The sequence below is a fragment of the Peromyscus eremicus genome, chromosome 17 (assembly GCF_949786415.1).
Source record: "Peromyscus eremicus chromosome 17, PerEre_H2_v1, whole genome shotgun sequence".
NCBI classification, from domain to species: Eukaryota; Metazoa; Chordata; class Mammalia; order Rodentia; family Cricetidae; genus Peromyscus; species Peromyscus eremicus.
The window spans coordinates 50231950-50253240 of record NC_081433.1 but is presented as its reverse complement, the minus strand read 5'-3'; the positions used below and the strand labels follow the sequence as shown (position 1 = coordinate 50253240).

At 43.4% G+C, this 21291-nt stretch overlaps 1 protein-coding gene across 1 annotated transcript in view; it reads left to right on the top strand.

Annotated features, from left to right (window-relative positions):
* Positions 1 to 21291, top strand: part of Palld (palladin, cytoskeletal associated protein) — a 387847-nt gene that overhangs the window by 198782 nt on the left and 167774 nt on the right. Inside the window, exons 8-9 of the mRNA XM_059245052.1 lie at positions 813 to 932; positions 2749 to 3091. Of these exons, the coding sequence (XP_059101035.1) occupies positions 813 to 932; positions 2749 to 3091 (463 nt within the window). The remainder of the gene's footprint in view (positions 1 to 812; positions 933 to 2748; positions 3092 to 21291) is intronic.

Genomic DNA, 21291 nt, shown 5'->3' with positions numbered 1-21291 from the left:
AATCTAGTTTGGCACACCCCATTTTGATGTCAAATTGAATACTATGCCAAAAGAGTAAGTTGTGTGATTTCATAGCTTGGAAATTTAAGCATGCAGCACTCTGGTAGCAGCACAGTCGCCTTGAGCTGTGCCTATTGCTGAAGTCTCTACAGCTTATAATCACTGTGGTCCCCAGAGCTTATAATCACTGTAGTCCCCAGATCTCTGTCCAGCAACAGGGCATTTTGACATCTAAGAATCATGCGCATCTCCAGCTTTAAGGAAAATCTCCAGCAGTCTGTCAGCCACACTGTCATCAGCGTTATCACCTCATCAGGAATGGGGGTGGCATGAGGTTCAGAAATAGAATAAAGTGCAGGACTAGAGGACGGCTACAATGCTCACAGAGGCCCACAGACCTTGGTACTTGATAATGTTTAAAGAAAAAAAGATGCATAGGCAACCCTGTAATGGTACCTCGAAGCAACATACTTTGGTAATATCAATATGTGTTTTAAAAGCTGTCATAATTATTCTGTAGAGTTAAATACAACCAATTCTTCATGTTTACTTCTGGAGACATATTCAGGAGCATTGGATACAGACAAAATCAGATTATAAAATGAGATTACACTTTTCACCTTATGCTTTAATTTGTTTATCTTTGTACTTACTGATATATATATATATATATATATATATATATATATATATATATATAAAAGCACTCAAGCCTGGAGAGTTGGAGGAAACTGGAGGAGGTGGGGACTCACTTCACATGACTCTTCTGCCAGTCTCCCCCTAACAGATTATCTCGGTCATTTTGCTTCCAGAGGAGATCTGCACCCTTGTCATTGCTGAGAGCTTTCCTGAAGATGCAGGCATCTTTACCTGCTCAGCCAGAAATGACTACGGATCAGTGACCAGCACTGCTCAGCTTGTTATCACCTCAGGTAGGTGGGAACCAAAAGCAGCGGGGCTCCTCCTCCCAGGCTCTTGTGCAGTCCCCAAGACAGGCAGCAACTGTCCCAGGAGCAAGTGCTCAGCTCTTAGGAATGTCACGGCCACTCCAAGAGTTCTCCTAACCTTCAGATGTCTCATCTCAAACAAAGGGCTTTTGGGGAGGCACGGAGCTGTGGGGGTGGAGAAGACAAACTTGGAGACTAGCACCGGTTCACGGGGCCAAGTTTTAAAAATCATGCAATCTTGATCTCAGAAACAATAGAGTTGGTAATCTTTGTGCTGAGCTAGGATTCCTCACCTCGGGATGTCACCTTTAAGTCAGAGGTGCAGTCATGGTCCTCAGCAGCGCAGAGGACCTGCAGAAACCTGTCCAAATGTGTCACCCTGCAAACCACGATTGAAACTTCTGAGAAAGGAATGCAAGTGATGAAATGCAGAGACGTTGTGAAGATGTTAGAAATCAAATCTCCTCTCAGTATATATTAATTTGGGTAATCGACTCAGTATATATTAATTTGGGTAATCGACTCTGACGTGAAAGATAAAATATCGCACTACTTAAATCAGTGTTTTAAAAAAAAATACATGGACACCCAACTCAAAAGCAAATCATTAGGGAAGACAATAAGAAGAAACAGATCTTTGCTTTTCTTTGTATGTTTAGGTGAGTTTTCTACCGATGAACTTGACCTCAGCTTGTAGTAGCTGCCTCATCTTTCAAGCTCATCTTACCGAGATTTGAAACTGGTCACTTTGACCAAGCCTAGCACACAGGGAAACACACAGTAGGGCGTCCATAAGTGGGTGGCTAGTCTCCTGCCCTGATTTCCAGAGGAGCAAGACTTGGGGGCTAGGTGGCAGCAGAGGCACAACCAGAAGAAGCTTGGGGATTGTCAACGCGTTTGTATGTTCATTAAGATAAGCAGGGAAGGAAAGGCTCACCTTACTGGGATATGGTTGACCTGAATGGACACGGTAGACAGTGCTGTCCCCAGAGTCACACAGCAGGCCGTATCCCAGCATTTTAATTTTCAGTTAGCTTGAAGAGTGTCCCGTCCAATGATCACAGCAGTCTCCAAACAATAACAGCAAAAACTAAGACTCTCTGAACCTGGTGTGCCAAACACAGTTGATAAACTGTTTGGTTTTCTATGAACCTCAGTAAGCGTTGCTTGATGCATCCACAAAGGTCGGCCAGGCTCTTAGAAAGGTAAATGGTTCAGAAAGTGTACAATCTCAAGATACTTTTAATCTCTTGAGAGTCACCTTTTTAAATCTGTTTTCAACTGAGTTATGCTTGAGACAATGTAATTTCCCACCTGACATGGAAATTTTCTATGCACTCACAAGAATTTCTAGATTTTCGCTTGGGCTCAGAACTTCTCTCCCCTGGCTTCAGAAGGGGTGGCCACATAAACCCTTCTGAACCTGAGTGCTGTCAGTGAGTCACTGGGTCAGATGTCCAATGAGATTCATGGACTCGGGGATCAGAGGATAAAGCATTTGGATTGATATCTTTTGCAATGTCATATTTGATGATGCTTTATCTTAAGCTCTTAATGCAACTTATTAATGAATCAGTAGCTAGTTTTTCTACAGGTGAGCTCAGTCGGGGAATGAGACAAATAGTCACCACTCAAAACAAGGCCATGAGGCTAGCAGTGTTCCTGAGTCCCATGACAGCAGTGTGGCACTTCTTCCCTAATGATATACAAAGGATCCCCCACTGGATCTTTGAGTATGAAAATCGTTTGTTGAACGGGTAGCATCTTATTACCTTTTTCTTCTTTTTCCCCCTTTCTTTAGCCAACCCTGAGAACTGTAGCTATGACTCCGTGGGAGAGGCCAACAGTGACCACGACCAACACTTTCCACCTCCCCCTCCAATTGTGGAGACAGGTTCCTATGAGCTGGCATCCCAGAAGCCATCTGAAATCCAGCAGGTGAACAGCCCCGACTTAGGACTTAACATGGCAACACTTCAGATGCAATTCAACTCTTCGGAGAGGGAGACCAATGGAGTTCATCCCAGCCATGGAGTCAATGGGCTGATTAATGGCAAAACTTACGGCAATAAATCTCCTCCAACACCAGCTGCCCTGCTTTCGCCCACTAAGGAACCACCACCTCTGCTTGCCAAACCCAAACTGTGAGTACTTCTGCATGGTTTTATAATACTTTCCATATTCCTGTGCAATTTTCTCTCTGGTTAGAGAAAAGCTTTCTCCGGGACTGGACTGTGTGGCACACCACCCCTTCTGCAGGCAAGCTGTTCTTGACTGAGGTGATATCTAAATATTTAAATACCAAGGATATTTAAAATAAAGAAGGTAAATTCAGAGCATGGTTAAATCTCCTCTTTGCTAGAAGCTGTAACTAACTGGTCATGGCTATGAAAACATCTTTAGGGGGCACTGCCTTCCAGATTGTGGCAGGGGACAACTGCTCTCCAGAAAGGATGGAGAAGGGAACTCCTTGGAGGCTCCATTAAACCAAGGACCAGCTTTTCAACTGGAGGAATCAGAAGTGCAGATGAGAACAGCAGGAGGAGACTAGGAAGGAAGAGTGGGAACCCAGGAGCTAATCCTGGCCAGGAGGGAAAACCAGAGGCAGGCTTGTCACGTGGAGGAGTGTCCATGACAACTCAGCCTCCTTGCCTTTGGAAGTCCATGGAACTACATATTTCCACCATTCACCTTTAATTTCTATTATTTTCTCAGGATGATAAGTCTTGCGTGAACTGTTTCCATTGGCACCATGTAGCAAAGTATTGTCATAAATGGAGCCATTACAGTGTCAGAAAGAGACAGACAGACAGACAGAGACAGACAGACAGAGATGAAGAGAGAGAGACAGAGACAGAGAGAGAGGGAGCAAGAGAGAAATAGAACTCAAAAGTTTCTCTATTCCAGCAGAACAGTTCCTAACTGTTGCCTGACATTGGCCAATGGAAACATACATCTCTACTGGTTCACATTTCTGTGAGAATGAGATCGCTCCATCTAGGAAAGGCTCTGGATCCCCTATGATGTCTGATATCCTAGGAGTTCTTTGCTTCCTTAGTAGTGACGTACTTATGTTCTTCAACCTGTGATCAGCTCACGTGTTGGCAGTGTTAGGATTGATTAGAAACTCGAACCAGAATGACACCTTATATTTACACATCACTTCATTGTTTGCTAAGGGATTTCATGGACCTCAGCCAAAAGCAAACCAACTCTAAGAATACCTTGAGAAATGGGGAGGAGTTTTATAAAGAAAGAAAAAAAAAGAAAGAAAGAAAGAAAGAAAGAAAGAAAGAAAGAAAGAAAGAAAGAAAGAAAGAAAGAAAAAGACAAACAAACTTCTGGCCAATTGTATAAGGCGATTTCAGAAATCTACCCATTGCTACCCAGTAGGTCATTTTGCATTGTTTTGGCTCTTGTGTCTGATTTTATGTACATGGTCCTCTATCTGCATATACACCTGCATGCCAGAAGAGGGGAAAATCAGATCCCATTAGAGATAGCTGTGAGCCACCATGTGGTTGCTGGGAATTGAACTTCGGTCCTCTGGAAGAGCTGCCAATGCTCTTAACCACTGAGCCATTGCTCCAGCTGGCTCCTGTGTTTTAGGTGGTAGAGTTACTGATCAGGTTTATGTATAGCGCTGTGAAAGACCTGTGTTCTCTCTGAGAAGATAAAGTGAGCTTTTAAAAAAAGAAAAGGCATCCATAAAAGAGATTTACATTCTTACGGCACCAGCCATAAAATTAATTGCTACTACTGACTTGTTTCATGTTTGCGTTTTAATTATGTATTTGTAGTGCTTTTACTGAAACAGGGACCACTTCTCTTAGGGAAGGGCAGATGTGTTTAATGAGTAGGTCTTGACTGTGCTCTTGATCCGGTGAAGTGTTTCTCTTCTAATAGCCATCATAAATTCAGTATAAATCACAGGAGAGTAAACATGAAGAGCTGTTAACCAGCATTTACAGCCTGCCTTATCTCAGACATTTCAGCAGCTCTTCAGTTTTCAACTGCATCCCTGTGCTTGTGTGTGTGACGGGGCCTTGTCTACAAAAAAAAATAAATAAATAATAATAATAATAATAATAATAATAATAATTCTGTGGTTATTAAAAGGTTGAGTAGCTTAAGAACAAGTTTCAGAGGTGATGACATAATTTGCTTAAATTGCATCTTTTCAGAGGAAAACAGGAAGAAAGGATCCTAAACCCAACGTATTGACTATCTGTTTTATTCTGTCTTTGCACCAAATAAGTCAATTGCTGGGTCTTTTCTCCACTAACAATGCCTGGAGATTCAAAATAAATGTAGAGCTCACGGTGAAAATTGTGGATTTCTTGTATTTCATAAAAGTGTCCTTCAAAGGCATGGTTCTGCCTGGAATCCCTAGGAAGAAACCTTGGAGGGAAGTTTGTAACTAGCAAACTCAGTAAGTGGTTGGCAGAGCATCTAGGAAAGTGTGGTCTTGTTTGCCCTTGTGCTTACCTCCTGGATTCAACTAAAGGATGCGGAAATCACAATGTGCTGTTTCCACGCCCTGCCTCTTCCTCTCCTTTCCTGTCTTCCTCTTCCGCCTTGTGAACTGGAGGTACAATCTGCATGCACACAGCCTGCCAAATGAGAAATCAAAGGGGGAGTTAGTGAAGGGTGATGCTTACACCCAGAAACAAGCAGGTCAGCAGATAAAATTCTTACTTTTCAGTGGAGTGCCAAAAATACAACACGGCCATTAAAGTCCATGCCCTTTTGATAATGAAATGGTTGGACAGGTTTTTTCCATGTTAACTCAACAGCTCTCTTTGCTCCTGTTCTTCCTGCTTGTTCTTCCTCTGGTCTCTAAATAAAAAAATAGGATTAGTTTTTCCCATGTTGAAGTAAAATGAATTTGGGTTGAATTAATCTGTGTAATTTTATTTACTGTGTTTGCTTCTGTCTTTCTTTGCTACCAACACCTACCCTTATATACACCATTGTTTCTGAAATTCTTGCCTCAAGGGAGGGATATGTCCTAAAAACTCTTTCACAGCAAGTGTCCTAGTTGGCTCTAACTGTCAACTTAACATAGCCTAGATTCATCTGAGAGAGGAATTGCCTGGATTACATTGGCCCATCAGTATGTCTGTGAGGGGTTATCTTGATTTCTAATTAATGTAGAAGGGTCTAGCCCACTGTGGGTGGTACCATTCCCTGAGCAAGTAGTCCTGGGTATAGAAGAAAGCTAGCCAAGGATGACCCTGAGAGGGCCAGTGAGCAGCTTTTCCTATCGTTTCTGCTTCAGGTTCCTGCTTGAGTTCTAGCCCTGACCTGTAAGCTAAGAGAAATCTGTTCTCCTAAGTTGTTTCTGGTCATGGTGTTTGTCCCAGAAACAGAAGGAGACTACAATAGGAAGGTAGCCAGGACTTTAAGGCTGACTAGCTAAAGCCATGTCTTCATAATGGTCAGAACTTCTTAAAATAGCGAAGTGTCCCTCTTCTGCATAGACGGGAATTAGAGATGGTGCGTGTGAGAGAGGCAGAGGGAAATTGTGGCCAGTGTCACTCTTTATCAGCTTTCTATGTTTGGAAGCTCCTTATGGGTCCCCCATATGCCTAGACACACGTTGAAGTACAAGTTGTTCCTTTGCCTGGAATGTTCTATGCTTGCAGTGTGATAAAAAGCTGGCCTCTTCTTGCCTATCAAATCTCAATGTTTTCCCCTTCCCCAGCCACCCAATCTAAAGCAGTCACCCAGTCACTGTCCCCTTTAATTTGTACCCAGTACACAATTACCTCTGATGGTTATTCACTTGCAATTGGCTTTGTACATTGCTACCCCTCTGAGAATAGGGACCTTCGCTGTCTTTCTTGGGCCCCATGTAGTGGATGTCCATAAGTATTTTTGAAGGAATGAAGCAAAAGTTAAGCAACAAAGAAGAGAAAGAGCTCCTACCTTTAGAGCAACCTCATTTGTTCTGCTTAAGTTTTCCCTGACTACTTCCAGAACTTCTGTTTTCAAATGCCACCAGTTCGAGAGTTGTTTTCCTTTGTAAGACATTTCCAAAAGATATTGTTTGTGTCTCCACCTGGCGATGACTGAATGTATGTGAAGAATTCAGCAGAAGTTCCATGTGAAGACCTAGAGCTGTCACTCACTCGGTGACAAAGCCCTGAGTTCCATCTACAATACCAATTTAACCCTAGGCATAAAGGCCTATGCCTGTGATCACAGCACTTAGGGAGAGGCAGGAGGGTCAGAAGTTCAAGGTCATCTGCAGCTACATAGTTAGTTCAAGGCTAGCTTGGGCTTGGCCTAACTACATGAGACCTGATCTCGAAAAATAAAGAGAGCTACCTGCTGTGCATACCTGAGTTCCAATCTCCATGTAAAGTGCCAGACGTGTTGACACTCTCCTGTAACCTGAGCACTGGAAAGGAGAATGGAGACAAGTGGAACCCTGAAGCTCATTGGCCAGAAGGTGTAGCTGAATAATGAGCTTTGGGTTCTGTGTAAGACTCTGTCTCAAAAATAAATACGGAGAGCAATCAAGAAAGAATTCCCACCATCTACCTACTCCTCTGGCCTCTACATACAGGTTCACACACATCTGACACATCCATATTAACATGTACATAATACACACGGGGAGGGGCACAGAATAAATATGGACACATGTTCAACAGAACAGAACTACAGGAGGGAAAAAAACCATCCAGTTACTTGGCTCCTTTCCTCATTTTCTCCAGTGTTCCCATTTGATTGATGCCTTGCTTTAACTGGGGAGAAAATGAGCCATCTGAAGAGTAGGAGGATGGGTCCTGTCTCTAGCAAACGCTTGCAGCGTTGGTTACAGTCAAACTGCCGTTTCAAGGTGTGTGTGTTTGTGTGTGTGTGTGTGTGTGTGTGTGTGTGTGTGTGTGTGCACTTGCCCTGTTAACACCCCCATCAGATCGCAGACTCTGATGAAGGGTTGCAGACTCCTGTGCTACTCCCTTCCTGTCCTGTTTATGTTGGACCGGAGCTCAAACCCCAACGTGTGGCTTGGGCGGCATGACTTCAAAAGCTGAACGTTTTTCCATCCTTTAACTTCTGCTAGTTAGGGTTCAAGATCTCACTCTATCACCCTTTGACGATCGAAGAAAAATGGTTCCCCAGATTCTGGTTCGCATAAGCTTCACCTGGTAGGTTCAAAAGAAAAACAGATCATGAAAGGCAAGGAGAGTGAAGGGGAGCAGAACAATGTGGGGGGAAGTGTGTGTTGCAAATAGCCAGACTTGTAATTATCAGGCGACAGCGAGAAGATGCTTAAATGCACACAAATATACTTTAAAACCCAGAAAACTTCATTCCCTCACTGTTCTGAGTGCCTGAAAATTCTGGGTACTTCTGGACTGAAAGATGAAAGAGGTAAGAGCATTACCTTTCAATAATCTGTACCCTAGTGATTGCCAGGATGATTTTGATAAGAACACACACACACACACACACACACACACACACACACACACACACACGTCTTTCAACATGACACAGATTTTCTTTAAGAAAAATCATCTGTGAATTTGATTTAGTGCAATCCCAATAACCTTTTCTTCTCGAGTCAATGTTTACAAGGTGAATCATTTTACCTTTGACTTTGGAGATTTAATGTGCCCTGGCTTCTATTTCTGCTTAAGCAATTTTTATTGGCTTCAAAAAATAGTCAAAGAGCCGCTTAGTAATAGTAAAAATGAAAAGCATAGAACCAAAGGGGCCTTCAGAATAACGTAAGAGGGGAAATGGGGCAGAAACATTAGAGGCAGAAATGGGGCTCATTTTATTTTTATAAAAATCGCACATACATATATACACTCACCCAACAGGATCAGGAAGGAATAGAGCGGAGATGGTGGCCCCAGGTGGACTAGCTGGCCATCTGGACATATAACCTCTTTATAAATACCCTGTGGTGACAGCTTTACATTAACAGTGTTAGTGTTGGATCTCTTCTAAAACAACCCCTCCCTGAGGTGGGAAGTCTAATCAAGGAGCTTCCTGAAGCATGAACTTTTAACTAAGAAAGAACATTTTGATATAGTCTTTCCCCTAATTTTTTCATGGAAATACTGGCTCTAATGACATGTCTCATTGCTACATTGCCAACACAAAGATCATGTTACTCAGGTATGCCAGTCTCTTGCTGACTTCAGTGTTTAAGTGCATTTCTGTGAGTTGGAATCCTTATTTTGTAGCTCAAAGTCCTATTTGTATAGATGGGAATACTTGCAGGACATCTATGTTAGAAGCAGTACTCTACCACTACCTCCAAAAAACCACACTATGTTCAGCCTCAAATATTTGGAGCTTTAGATGAAAGAACACAGGATGATAGTATGTCTTCAACATTTCCATTTCATCTTGTCTAAATGTATATAAGAGTTCCATCAGTAATTATGAAGTTGAAAGTATAGTCCCTTCCTGATGAAGACAGTTTGAAAGGGGAGAGAGAGATAAAATAAAGCTTCGTAGAAATATGGTCAAGAGTTGGTTGGGCAGGAATGACGGCTCCACAGTTCAGAGCACCTGTTCCTGTTACTCCCAGCCACTCACAACTCTAGGTCCAGGGGATCTGGCCTCCTTGGACACCAGGGACACTCATGGTTCATATGCACACAGGCAAGCAAAAGTTCACACTCACAAAGTAAGTGCTACGTCTGTTGAATTATGAAGACTAAATGAAGCTAGTGAGGAGAATGATGAGTAAAGGTGAAGAATAGAGATGAAGGAATTCTTAATTCCCAGCAATGATGAGACCATTTTTGAAAGTAATGGAGACCTGTATTAGATCCAGTGCACACTTTTAGCGGCTTTGTATCAGCTGGCATTAGCATTTAAAAGGCAGAAACAGAGAATGTGTACAGTTGGCAAGCCTAGAACCGTCAGGATGCAGCTATATTTAATCTGAATATTCTTTTTTTTTTTTTTTTTTGGTTTTTCGAGACAGGGTTTCTCTGTGTAGCTTTGCGCCTTTCCTGGAACTCACTTGGTAGCCCAGGCTGGCCTCGAACTCACAGAGATCCGCCTGGCTCTGCCTCCCGAGTGCTGGGATTAAAGGCGGGCGCCACCACCGCCCGGCTTAATCTGAATATTCTTAAAAGGAGCATCATTAAAAACATCATCCACCCAGTGCACGGTGTCAGAGAAGACCCAAGATTAAGGGGAAAGTCTCCCAAATAGACTAGAGACTAAGATACCAAGATAATGAATGCTATACCGGGAGCACAACTGCCTCCAGGCAGAGTGAGATCAGAAACTATGGAAAGGCATACCCGTGGTGACCCAAGAGAGGACTAGCAACGTTCATAGTCTGCAGATAAGCACCACCCAACTGATAAGAGAATTCAAGACCCATCCATTTGAGTGGGCAGTTCAAGTGGAAATGGAGGTCATGGGCATAGGGGAAATAGTCCAGCAGATCAAGATGCTAGAGGAACATGGGCATGGCTGTTGGCCAGAGGCCATGGCACAAGCCCAAAGACTACATAGCCAAGTCATTGAGAAAGTGAGGAAATGGCCAAGTTGTTGGTGACAGCGGGAAAAAGAATGATTATAGGTGGAGCGCGGGAACGTCACAGGGGAAGCAGACACTGAGTGATGAGAGCAAATCCTCCTAAGAGTGGCCGTGGGGAGCGCGGGGCAGGCAGACACCTCCTGCTCCGTGGATGGACCAGAAGGGGCTGGGGAAAGCAGTCCTGGGGAAAGCCGGGTTTCAGTGGAGACAAAGCAGGTTAGAGACAGTCCAGACATTCCAAGCGCCATGGAAGGATCTAGAAAAAGGCTCCAGAGGGTGACGCAGGAGGAAGAACAGAAAGAAAGAAGGGCACCTTGGGGGTGAGAGTTGCACCTGGGAGGTGGGCCGGGCATAATTCTAAGAGTGACTAAGACTGTCCCTGTGAGGCACCACTGGAGTCTTAGCCAATCTAATTTCCACTTCTCTCTGCACCCCTATGTATTTTTGTTACATTTCAGCACCATGCGCCATTTTGCCATCACTGACCTCCTCTATCCAAGCGAGATCCTTGGTTGAGCTTTATTGGACGAGCTGATTTCCTATATTTGGCTATTTTAAGATAATTATTCCTAACGAATGACTCCCTAATTCGCATTCACTGAATTTGATTCCACGTCTTCAACTGTTACCATGAGGGTTTATTCCTGTATACTGTAGACTGAACTGTATTAGGTTGCCATTTATTTGTTTTATTCTGTGAACGTGTAAGTTTTTCATTCAAACTAATGCATCATCCAGTGGTGAGAACATTAGGAGCAGCCTCTCTTGTTTTAGTTGGTTCCATTACATGTGTAAAAGCAGAAAGTTTGTTTCCTCAGCAAACCCGTGAATGACAGTTTCCTTCCTTGACCAAACTTAGAACTTAGAATTACACGACCCTTGTGGCTAGCACCGGGATCTTTTTTAAAAAAAAACCTTTCCATATGTGACAAAGTATTATATATTCTTTCATTTGATTTTTAAGACTAGTGCACATGTTAAACTTATATGGTGAAATATTTAGGTCTCATGAAACAAGGTTGCTGGACAGATTCCATTTAAATTTAAGCACGCATTGGCTTCATTACTCAAAAGGAAACTATTAATTATTTGCAATCAGAACTCCAGGCCTTGCGGCTAGAGCATGTCAGGTTCATGCCTTCTGACCATTATCAGGATGCATGTGGGTTGAAAAGGGTCTAAAGGATGTGTACTGTATCCTCTAGGATTGCTGTAACCAGCACTGAGACACTGAGCAACGTCTCTGTTATATGTCTTGCTGCATCTCCCCAAAGTTCTTCCGATCTGTTGTTACTTAACTGCAGTGATGTACATATCCATAGAACACAGTGCTTAAGTGAATCCCATGATACAATGCTAGTAAAGCAGTTGAATGACTAACACAATCTCCAAACAGAGTAAGTAGGTGCAGTGATCTGGTAACCTCTTTGCTCAAACGAATTTATAAATAGGTCAGATCTGGGTAATCACATGCCTCAGCTCCAATTTGAAAAGTGCTGCTTTCCCAGAGTCACCATTAAATGTGAAGGCTGTGAGAGACTTCTGGAAAGACCACAAATACGTTCTTGCCCTCGTCTCTGTCTTGGTGGAAACAGTTCATACGCCATCTGGTTTCAAGGATATACCAACATTATGCTCAGTAATGTCTGTAGCAAAAATACATGTGTGAGCAGAGCCACAAAAGATGGCTTTGTTACAAAGTGGTATGAAATAAATAATGCCTTTCTTCTGTGCAACTTCGAAAATGAAGTTTGTAGCTTGAACTTTCAGATAGTTTTAGCCTTATAAATTCTTGTTTCATATGATTGTGTTTTTTGTGTCTGGCCCCTTTATTTCCTTAATAGCCATTACTTTATTTTGGTTAAATAAGCAATCTCTAAGTGAAACATGAAATTTTCACGTTTACTTCACCCTTGTTTTTATTCTATCACAAAGCAATTTTACACATAAAGAGAATTATATGCGATAGACCTTTCTAGAATAAGAGTGAGAGCTTTTACTTCCTTTTTTTCCCTAACTATTCTGTCTTCGAAAGCAGGATTTTATTTGGTTATTGTCATTATCAAGACGTTCTGGATGGGTGTGCTAAAGCATACTTATAATCCCAGTACTCGGGAGGCTGAGGTTGGAGGATGGCCAGGGATTCAAGGGCAGCCTGTCCCACACAGCAGACTCCAGATCAGTCAAAGAATTTATGATTGCTGAATAGCTGCCTTACTAAAGAGAAATAATTATTTTACCAAAAAGTGGGAGAGATGGGTTTGTATAAAGCATTCTGGAAGTTCTCCTAGTGGAGACTTTGGTTTATGCTTAGGACATCACTCCATTTCACCATGGCATCAGCTAGGGGATGGGGGGTACATTGCATTCACTCGGTCTCTGTGACCTAAAGTCTCTAAGATGATGTACTGTCTTACACTCTTGCTGTGATTTTGTCAGGATGGATTCCAATAACAATTGGAAGTGAAGTGGAATGAAGTGCTCATTCAACCATTGTCTTAAGTTCCTAGTCATTTTAGTGAGAGCAATTGGGAACAGCAGCTGGATTTATGCCAGAGTTCTGCCCCGTGCTACATTGAGAGCAAGTGGTGTACTTTTGCTTGGGATCTGAGGCTGTCTTCTACTGTGAGACCATCTTAAAATGGGAGAAAACATATCAGCAAATACCTAGATCAACCCTACACACGGAGCTGGATCTGGGTAGACAGAGGGGTTGTGATTTCCATGACAGCCAAGAGGATTTACAGACATCTGACAGCTGCAAGGTGGGGCTATGGAATAAGGCTGAGAGGTCTCAAGCTTGGCCCATGTTCCATGCTGTTTCCTTAAAAGTCATCAAAAGTTACTCCAACACTTTGAATGCCTGCAACTGATACAGTTTCGAGTCCATCTTCCTTCTATGTCTATCAGACTAAATTACTCCACGTGTTCTAGAATCACCACCGACCACCCCGAGAAACTCATATAACATCAGCATGTCTCACACTGATATGATAAAGCACAGAGCAATATAAGTTACGGTATTAGTTATTGAGATGTTTGGGTCCGGTACTCATTTATCAACCAGTGTCGTTTCTCAAGTCCTGTGGCATGACTTGTTTTTTCTACACTAAACTGCCTTGTCCTTGTGTCCCTGGGACCACAGCCCCACTCCACACACCTCTTGCTAACCCAATTCCATCTGGTTATGAACAATTTATCAAGCAGATCATTCTCCCTCCTGGTGTCAAATCTCTTCCACGAGCTGTGTTCATGTAGAATTTACAAGCATCGCCGTTTTTCATGCTGGGGAGTGAAGTGTGTGTGTGTTTCCAAGCTCTTCTGACCTTGCTATACACTTCACTACACCGTTGAAAGCCTGAGCACAGTATTCTATGAAGCTTACAAAAACTGGAAAACCACCATATACAGTGGCAGGCCAGGAGTCCCCACCTTGAGCTGGACACTCAGTTCCTGACAGAAACAAGTGCTAGGCTTCTGATAAACCCAGTCATTGCCACCAGTCACTTAGTCCTAATATGCAGACATTTTCAGCACTACCACCTGCCACCCTGAGAAACTGATATAACATCAGCATGTCTCACACTGATATGATAAAGCACAGAGCAATATAAGTTACAGTATTAGTTATTGAGATGTTTGGGTCCAGTACTCATTTATCAACCAGTCTCGTTTGTCCAGTCCTGTGGCATACTTGTTTTTTTCTACACTAAACTGCCTTGTCTTTGTGTCCCTGGGACCACAGCCCCACTCCACAGCATCTTTTTAAACATTCTTTTTCTCCTGACATTTTCCTCTTCTAAAAGTGCTGTCCCTTGAATGTCGGAGATGCTCCTGGGGTGGTCTATTATCCCCTTGGGACTTTCCCTTATCATTATCTTGGAACTCCAGCTCACTTTTTTTCTCTTCTGAGTCCCAAATACCATTTTGTAATTGTATATTATTCTCTTGTTTGTTAAAAAGCATGCCCCTGGCTTTCAAAGTAAAGGAACAGAGCACATTGGCTTTCCACCCTAACTCATCTGAAAAAAAATGTCTTATTTTTTTTAATTGACAGCTCAGCTGAGTTGTGAATTACAGGTTTTTCCTAAACATGTTGATTAAATTCCTTCTGGTTCTACTTTCTAGTGTTACTATAGCAAAGGTCATACCCATCTAGCTTCTGATCTTTGCTGTATGACTTTTTTCTATTTTTCATTTTGGAAGAATATGACTCTTCTTGTCTTCTGTCTGGAGTAGGGACTGGATCTAGGCCCTCCCACATGCTCTAGACTGCTGTATACACACCCCCACCCCTTTCACTTCTCATCTTCAGGCTGAGTCTCAGTAGGTTGACCAGCTTGGACTTGAACTGGTTCTGTAGCCCAGACAATCCTCCACTGATCATCCTCCCGCCTCAAACATTACAGACCTATGTCACCAGAGCTCTTCTCTTTAAATATTTTTCTTTCTAATGTCTGTATTTGAAACTTGTAATAAGGTGATGTTAAAACTCTTAAATGGCCTAGTGGTGGTGGTGGTAGTGGTGCATGCCTTTAATCCCAGCACTCTGGAGGCAGAGACAGTCAGATCTCTATGAGTTTGAGACCAGCCTGGTTTACAGAATGAGTTCCAGGACAGGCAAGGCTACACAAAACCCTGTCTCAAAACAAACAAACAAACAAACCTCTTCGGAGCTGAAGAAATAGCTCAGTCAATGTGTTTGCCACGCACACACGCAAGCTCAGGGAGCTGAGCTCAATCCCCAGAACCTACAGGAGAAAGCCCAGAAGAGGACAACCAGTTCAATTCATAGTCATAGTCCCTCTCTCTCTTTTTCTCCCCCTCCCTTGCTCTCTCCCCTCCCCCCCTTTTTTCCCTATTTTTTTTTATCACATCTGCTTATTTGGGGGGGGGCACAGTTTATGTGGCTTTCAAACCAAGGCTTTGTGCCCTGTAGGCTGGCATTCTACCCACTGAGTAACATCCTTACGCTGTTGTGCCAAGCGATTCCAGACCGGAAGCTGTTCTGGCTGTGCAGCTGCATACTGTGAGCTTGCTGTCTCCTCAAGTGGCTGAGGAGGGGTGGTTGACCAGCAGCCAGACACGGGGAACAGGGTGGTTCTTGTCCACACTGTCAGCTAGCCCTCTTGGCTTCAGCCCCATGCCTTCCCCCCTGCATTGGGAGGTACCCAGTGATCAAGTTTTCCTTTGCTCAAATTAGTGTCCGTGTCACCTCATCTTCTGGATGCTCCTGCATCTCCTCTTTTCTCTCCTGCATAGGCAGTTCATCCACACACTCTTAATTGCAGGGAGCACATGGATTTCGCTACCCTACTCTCGTTCTTCTAGGTATTAAAGAAGGAATAAAAATGAATACATCCATTTAATCCACTGTTTAGGTATGTGTCCATTTATGACTTTGGAACTTGTTCTTAAAATTGATTCCTTATTTCAATGAACTGCCAAAGACAGCAGCATAGGACAGAGACAGACTCCCACTGTCCTTGGAGGTGACCTCGGGTATGCTGCTCCCGTGGTGTCTTGGTCAGTAAGAGGGAACTGTGACTGTGCCAACTTCACAGGATTGTGGTCAGATGAAATGATGTACAGCCCAGGACACGCCACAGGGCCAGACAATGTTTTTGTTATTACAAGGATGTTAACAATGAACCCTTTGTTGCTTGGGCATATATCAGGTTTTGGGGGTAGACAGCTTATAATCCTTGCAAAAAGCCACCAGTGAGTTCTTCCCATGTTGTGCTCACTTTTTCTCCCACTACCTTAAAGTGAGGAGAGGGGGGAAAAATGAACAGAGAAAATCATTTACCAACTAGGAGAAATTTTTTTTCTTTTCATTCAAATCAATCACCTTAGAGTTGCGGGAAATTATACAGATACATAAGAGCTCTAGTAAATGAAATATGGATAAGGGGGACATGCTGGTGTCGGGCTACAGGTGGTGAGTTGGGAAGGTTGGTAGATAGGGTGTTCTCATGCATGAGTTTAGAGGTGAAGTCATGCTACAAACAAGCTATCGGGAAGAGTGTTTGGTGAGGCATGTCACACTCTAGCGGCTGAAGGCTGAAACATTAATACTTGTCAGTCCTCGCTCTTTGAAGGGCTGGAGCTCTCCCAGCATTTCAAAAACCAGCCTAGACATCATTCAGATGGGTCTTCCAATTCTGCTGCATCTCATCCCCTGACAAAGCAGTATCCCAGATGATGTAGCTTGTCGCATCCAAACCGCTGGTGTTAGAGAAATTCTTCCACCGTGTTGTGCCTACAGAGAGATGGCTCAGAGAGCTAAGTGCTTGCCTAGAAAGCACAGTGGCCTGAGTTTGGTTTCTGGAGCCCATGTAAAGCAGAAGGAGAAAATGGATTCCTTAAAGTTGTTCTGTGATCTTCATAAGCACTCCTTGCCATGCATGAGTACATACACACACACACATACACACACACACACACACACACACACACACACACACACACACACACAGTCAAAAGAAAAAGCCTCAGGAAATCTGAATGTGGTGGCTTATACCTGTAATTCCAGCACTTGAGAGGCTGAAAGAGGTAGATTGTCATGAGTTCCAGGCCAGCCTGGGCTACAGAGTTTTAGAGATTGCTCTAAAAACTAAATAAAGAACAGAACTTCAGAAACTTTTTCTTGTACTTATCTTGAAGTTCCCACTTCTTTTCCCACACATATCCAAGTAATTAATTGATTTATATTTAGTTGTAAATAGTGATTTTTTTTTCCTTTTACTCAGTGCTAGGTACGGAACTCAGGGCCTGTATGCACCAGGCATGCACTGAGCTATAGCCCAATATCTGAAAATAAAATTCTAAAGGTGATCCCAAAATGGCTTGAATTATTATAACAGAATAAATTTAATATGCATTGCCTGAGGAAGCCAACCTCAGCCAGAAGCCCCATGAATGATGAAGTCTGGTTGTCACTTATTTATTTACTTAGAAACCAATCATTCCCCCCACTTTCGCTTGTTCCCATGTCAAACAACATCCCTGGAGGCAGCAAATGCAGGATTCGTGGGAGTCAGTTGTGAGGAGTAGAAATGAACACAATGTTCTTCAAGGCCCGGGAGCACGCGCAAGCAGCGGACTTGGAAGAGAATGGGGTGGTTAGAGATGGTTTCAGACGTTAAAGTGACATTCATGTGCCATTCTGTCCCTCTTCTCCTTGTCCTCATTTTCCTTCTGAAGCTCGGACTACCCAATGGCAAACGAATGGCTTAACCTGACTTAAATATGTTTCCATTTAACAATAAAACAGCATTAGAAGAAGCCAGACTTAAGGAAGACAAGATTGCAAATTTGTCTGACAGACTGAGATAGCGCGGTGTATTCTTGGCTGTCAATATACTTGTGTAGTGTGGGGTTTTCAGTTGGTGAAGATTCACAATGTGGGGGAAAACATGGTACATACTGTATAATCTCAATTTCTTAAATGTGTATACACTTGCAGGATCTTGAAGGACACATCAAGATGAGCTGCTTGTGACTAGGTGACTTTGTTCTTGGCCTCTTGTGTTTTGTTTCCTGTCATGCACATATTAAAACATAAATAAAATCTTCTCTTAGAAGCTAAAAAAATAATAATAAAAAAAAAAAACTAGGCTTGGTGGCTCACACTTGTGAGCCCAGCAGCTAGGAGGTTGAGGCAGGAAATCATCAGGTCTGGAAGTCAGCCTAAGCGACACAGCAGAACTCTGTCAAACACAATCAATCAATAAACAAACAAACAAAAAACAAGTGTGGTTGTTCACACCTGTATTCCCAGCATTTAGGAGGCTGAGACAAAAAGATTGCCGTTAGTTCCAGGTTACCCTGACCTAAAGAGGGAAAGACTGTCTCAAAACAAATGAAAAAAGGAAAAAAAAAAAAAGATATGCAATACCTAGATATAAAATAGTGAGAGTATATACATTTTAATTTTTATTTTATATGTCTGGATGTCTATTTACCACCTGTGTGCCTAGTTCCCTCCGAGGCCAGAAAAGTGCAACAGATCTCCTGAAAGTGGAGCTACAGAAGGCTGTAAGCTACCATGTGAGTGATGAGATCGAATCCAGATCCCCTGGAAGAGCAGCCAGTGTAGCTGGAAGTTTTCCTGTGTCCCGCCCAGTCCCGCAGCCGCTCAGACCAAATAAACACACAGGGACTTATATTATTTTCAAACTATAAGGCCCAATGGCTCAGGCTCCTCACAAGCTAGCTCTTACAACTTAACTCAGCCCATTTCTATTAATCTATGCATTGCCACGCGGCTTCATGGCTTACTGTTACTTTCACATCTTGCTTCCCCTGGCGTTGGCTCCCAGCACCTGCCCCACTCTCCTTTCTTCTCCTCTCTTTCCCGTTCGAATGTACCACCTAACCTTATTCTGCCTCACCATTGGCCAAACAGCTTTATTTATCAACCAATCAGAGCAACACATATTCGCAGCACATAGAAAGACATCCCACAGCAAGCCAGTACTCCTAACCACTGAGCCATCTCACCAGTCCCAAGAGGACGTTCTTAACTTGTGATTTCACACACACTCACATAAAGTCCTATTAACCATTCAACTAACCTAATTTTTTTTTTAGGTTAGTTGAGAAGTGTTGGAAATTACCACCAATACGATGAGTAGAATACAGTCTTTCTTGTTAGCCTAAATTGGGTATTAGCAACCAAGGAGAAGTAAAGTTTTTTAAACAGTGATATCAGCAAAACTATGAACCATAATGACCTTAGATGTTGTTCCACACTTGTAAATCATGAACTCTGGAGATGTTTTGCAAACCTGTACCAAGGAGCCTGGGGAGATGCCTCCATGGTTAAGAACACTGGCCATTCTTCCAGGGGACCAACATTTGATTTCTATTACCCACATGGCGGCTCACATTGTCTGTGACTTCAGTTCCAGGTGGGTCTGACTCCCTCTTCTAGCCTCCTCAGGCACCAGGTACACACAGGGATGCACATACAAAAATGCCGGCAAAACTCCCAAACACATAAAATAATAAAATAATGGATGAGTTCCTCAGAAGCGTGGCAGCAACGGCAGGGTCTTAGCCATAATCTCTCTGTGTTACCTGCACCTGCCTCTGCTTTCAGAGGGTTGGGGTGGGGGTGAGGTGGAGGAATAGTTCAGTTTGGGATTCCAAATAGTTGCCTGCTCTCTCTTTTCCAGTTGGAATGTACTTCAGTTTGGAGCTTTGGCAATGCCCAAGGCTGCCGTTTTCTCATACTGTTTTGTGTGTCGCTAGCCTCTGCTGCCAACCAGCTTCTGGAGATGTTTTTTTAAATGTCCACTTCCAAGAGGGAAGAATTCTATCAAAACAAATAAGCTTGCCAGAAAAACCAATAGTATTAGGGACACCAAAGCTAACACCATCCCGTTAAGCACCAAATTAAAAAGAAGCGTTAGGGAGAAGAGACAGGAGAGGAAAGAACATTCTGGTAAAACAACAAGGATAGAAATGTTCTGGTGTCTGTCTCGAGCATGATAACAGGTGTTTCTTGGAAGCCGAGACGATTTGCTTGAACATCAAAGAGAGCGCTGAAGAGCTCTTGTAGTGTGGCATGTAGGCCCGCTGCCCCTAAACTACATCTTTCTTCCACATAATTAGCACAGACACTGAGTGAGTTCAAAAGATAGGGTCAAGAGAACTATGGGTTGTTGATGTTTTTTTTCTTTTTTATAGACTGCCCATTGCCCAGCTAGTACCCTCCTTCTTCTGACCCCTCTCTTCCTCGGAGTCCAGGCCCTTACTTTATCATCTCCATGGAGTGTGTGCCTCCCAGTATTTCCACTCAGGCCACTGCCGGGAAGAAAGGATGGTGAATTGCCCCATGGCCATAGGGGATTGATTCCACGCCGTCTAGAACCTATGCAGGTTCAGTGCCTTACAGAGCAAGGCGTGGTGTCTGCATACAACCTCTATGCATCCTCCTGACTATTTTACAGCCTCTCCAGATGGCTTACAGCATTGAGTAGGGTTTGATTGCCTTGTAAGCGGGCAGTGAGTGGCAGTGTTTGGGGAATTGTGATGAACAAAGCCTCTAGTTGCTTGGTTCAGGTGTGGTGGCTTTCTCCCCCATATGGTTTCAATCTATGCTTGGCTGAATGTGAAGATAACCCTGTAAGTGCAGAGTTCTGAGTCCATCTAGAGAGCTCATTTACTTTCCTGTAGGAAAAACATTGAGAGAGGGAGAGAGAGAGAGAGAGAGAGAGAGAGAGAGAGAGAGAGAGAGACCTTACTCTCACTCTGTTCAGATGAACCACCTGTCATGGCACAATGACAACATGGAATTTGCACGATTCTTAGGCTTTCTGCCATTCTGTTTTCTTCCTCTAAGCATCATGTTTCCATTTGGGTTGTACCTGAATCATGGGGCTACAAATACCCTCTGGTTCTGTAGCCTAGGCTAGCCCCAACTCACAATCCTCGTCCCTCAGCCTCCCGCGTGCGGTGATCCCAGATGTGCGACACCACATTCTGCTCCCACTCATACCTTCAAACTCCTTTGCTGTAGTTGCAAAGCTCTGCCTCTCACTTCCTTCCCTGGAGCAGGGTGGTCTCTGGTAGCCTGCCTTCCCTGTGGGTCAGCAGTCCTGCTGGGGAGAACTCCCCGGGCTAGGAACAGTAACTCTCAGCTTTGGCTTTGGCTCCTAACGGCTGCTGCGAGTGTGGAGTCTAGAAAAGTGGGGAACAACTGCACCCCCTTCAACTCTGACTTTCTCCTCCTGTCCTCTGCTGTCTCCCGTGTTGGTAATCCACTTTTCTAAGCACTCCGTGAAGAGCAGAGCCACTGCTCCGAAT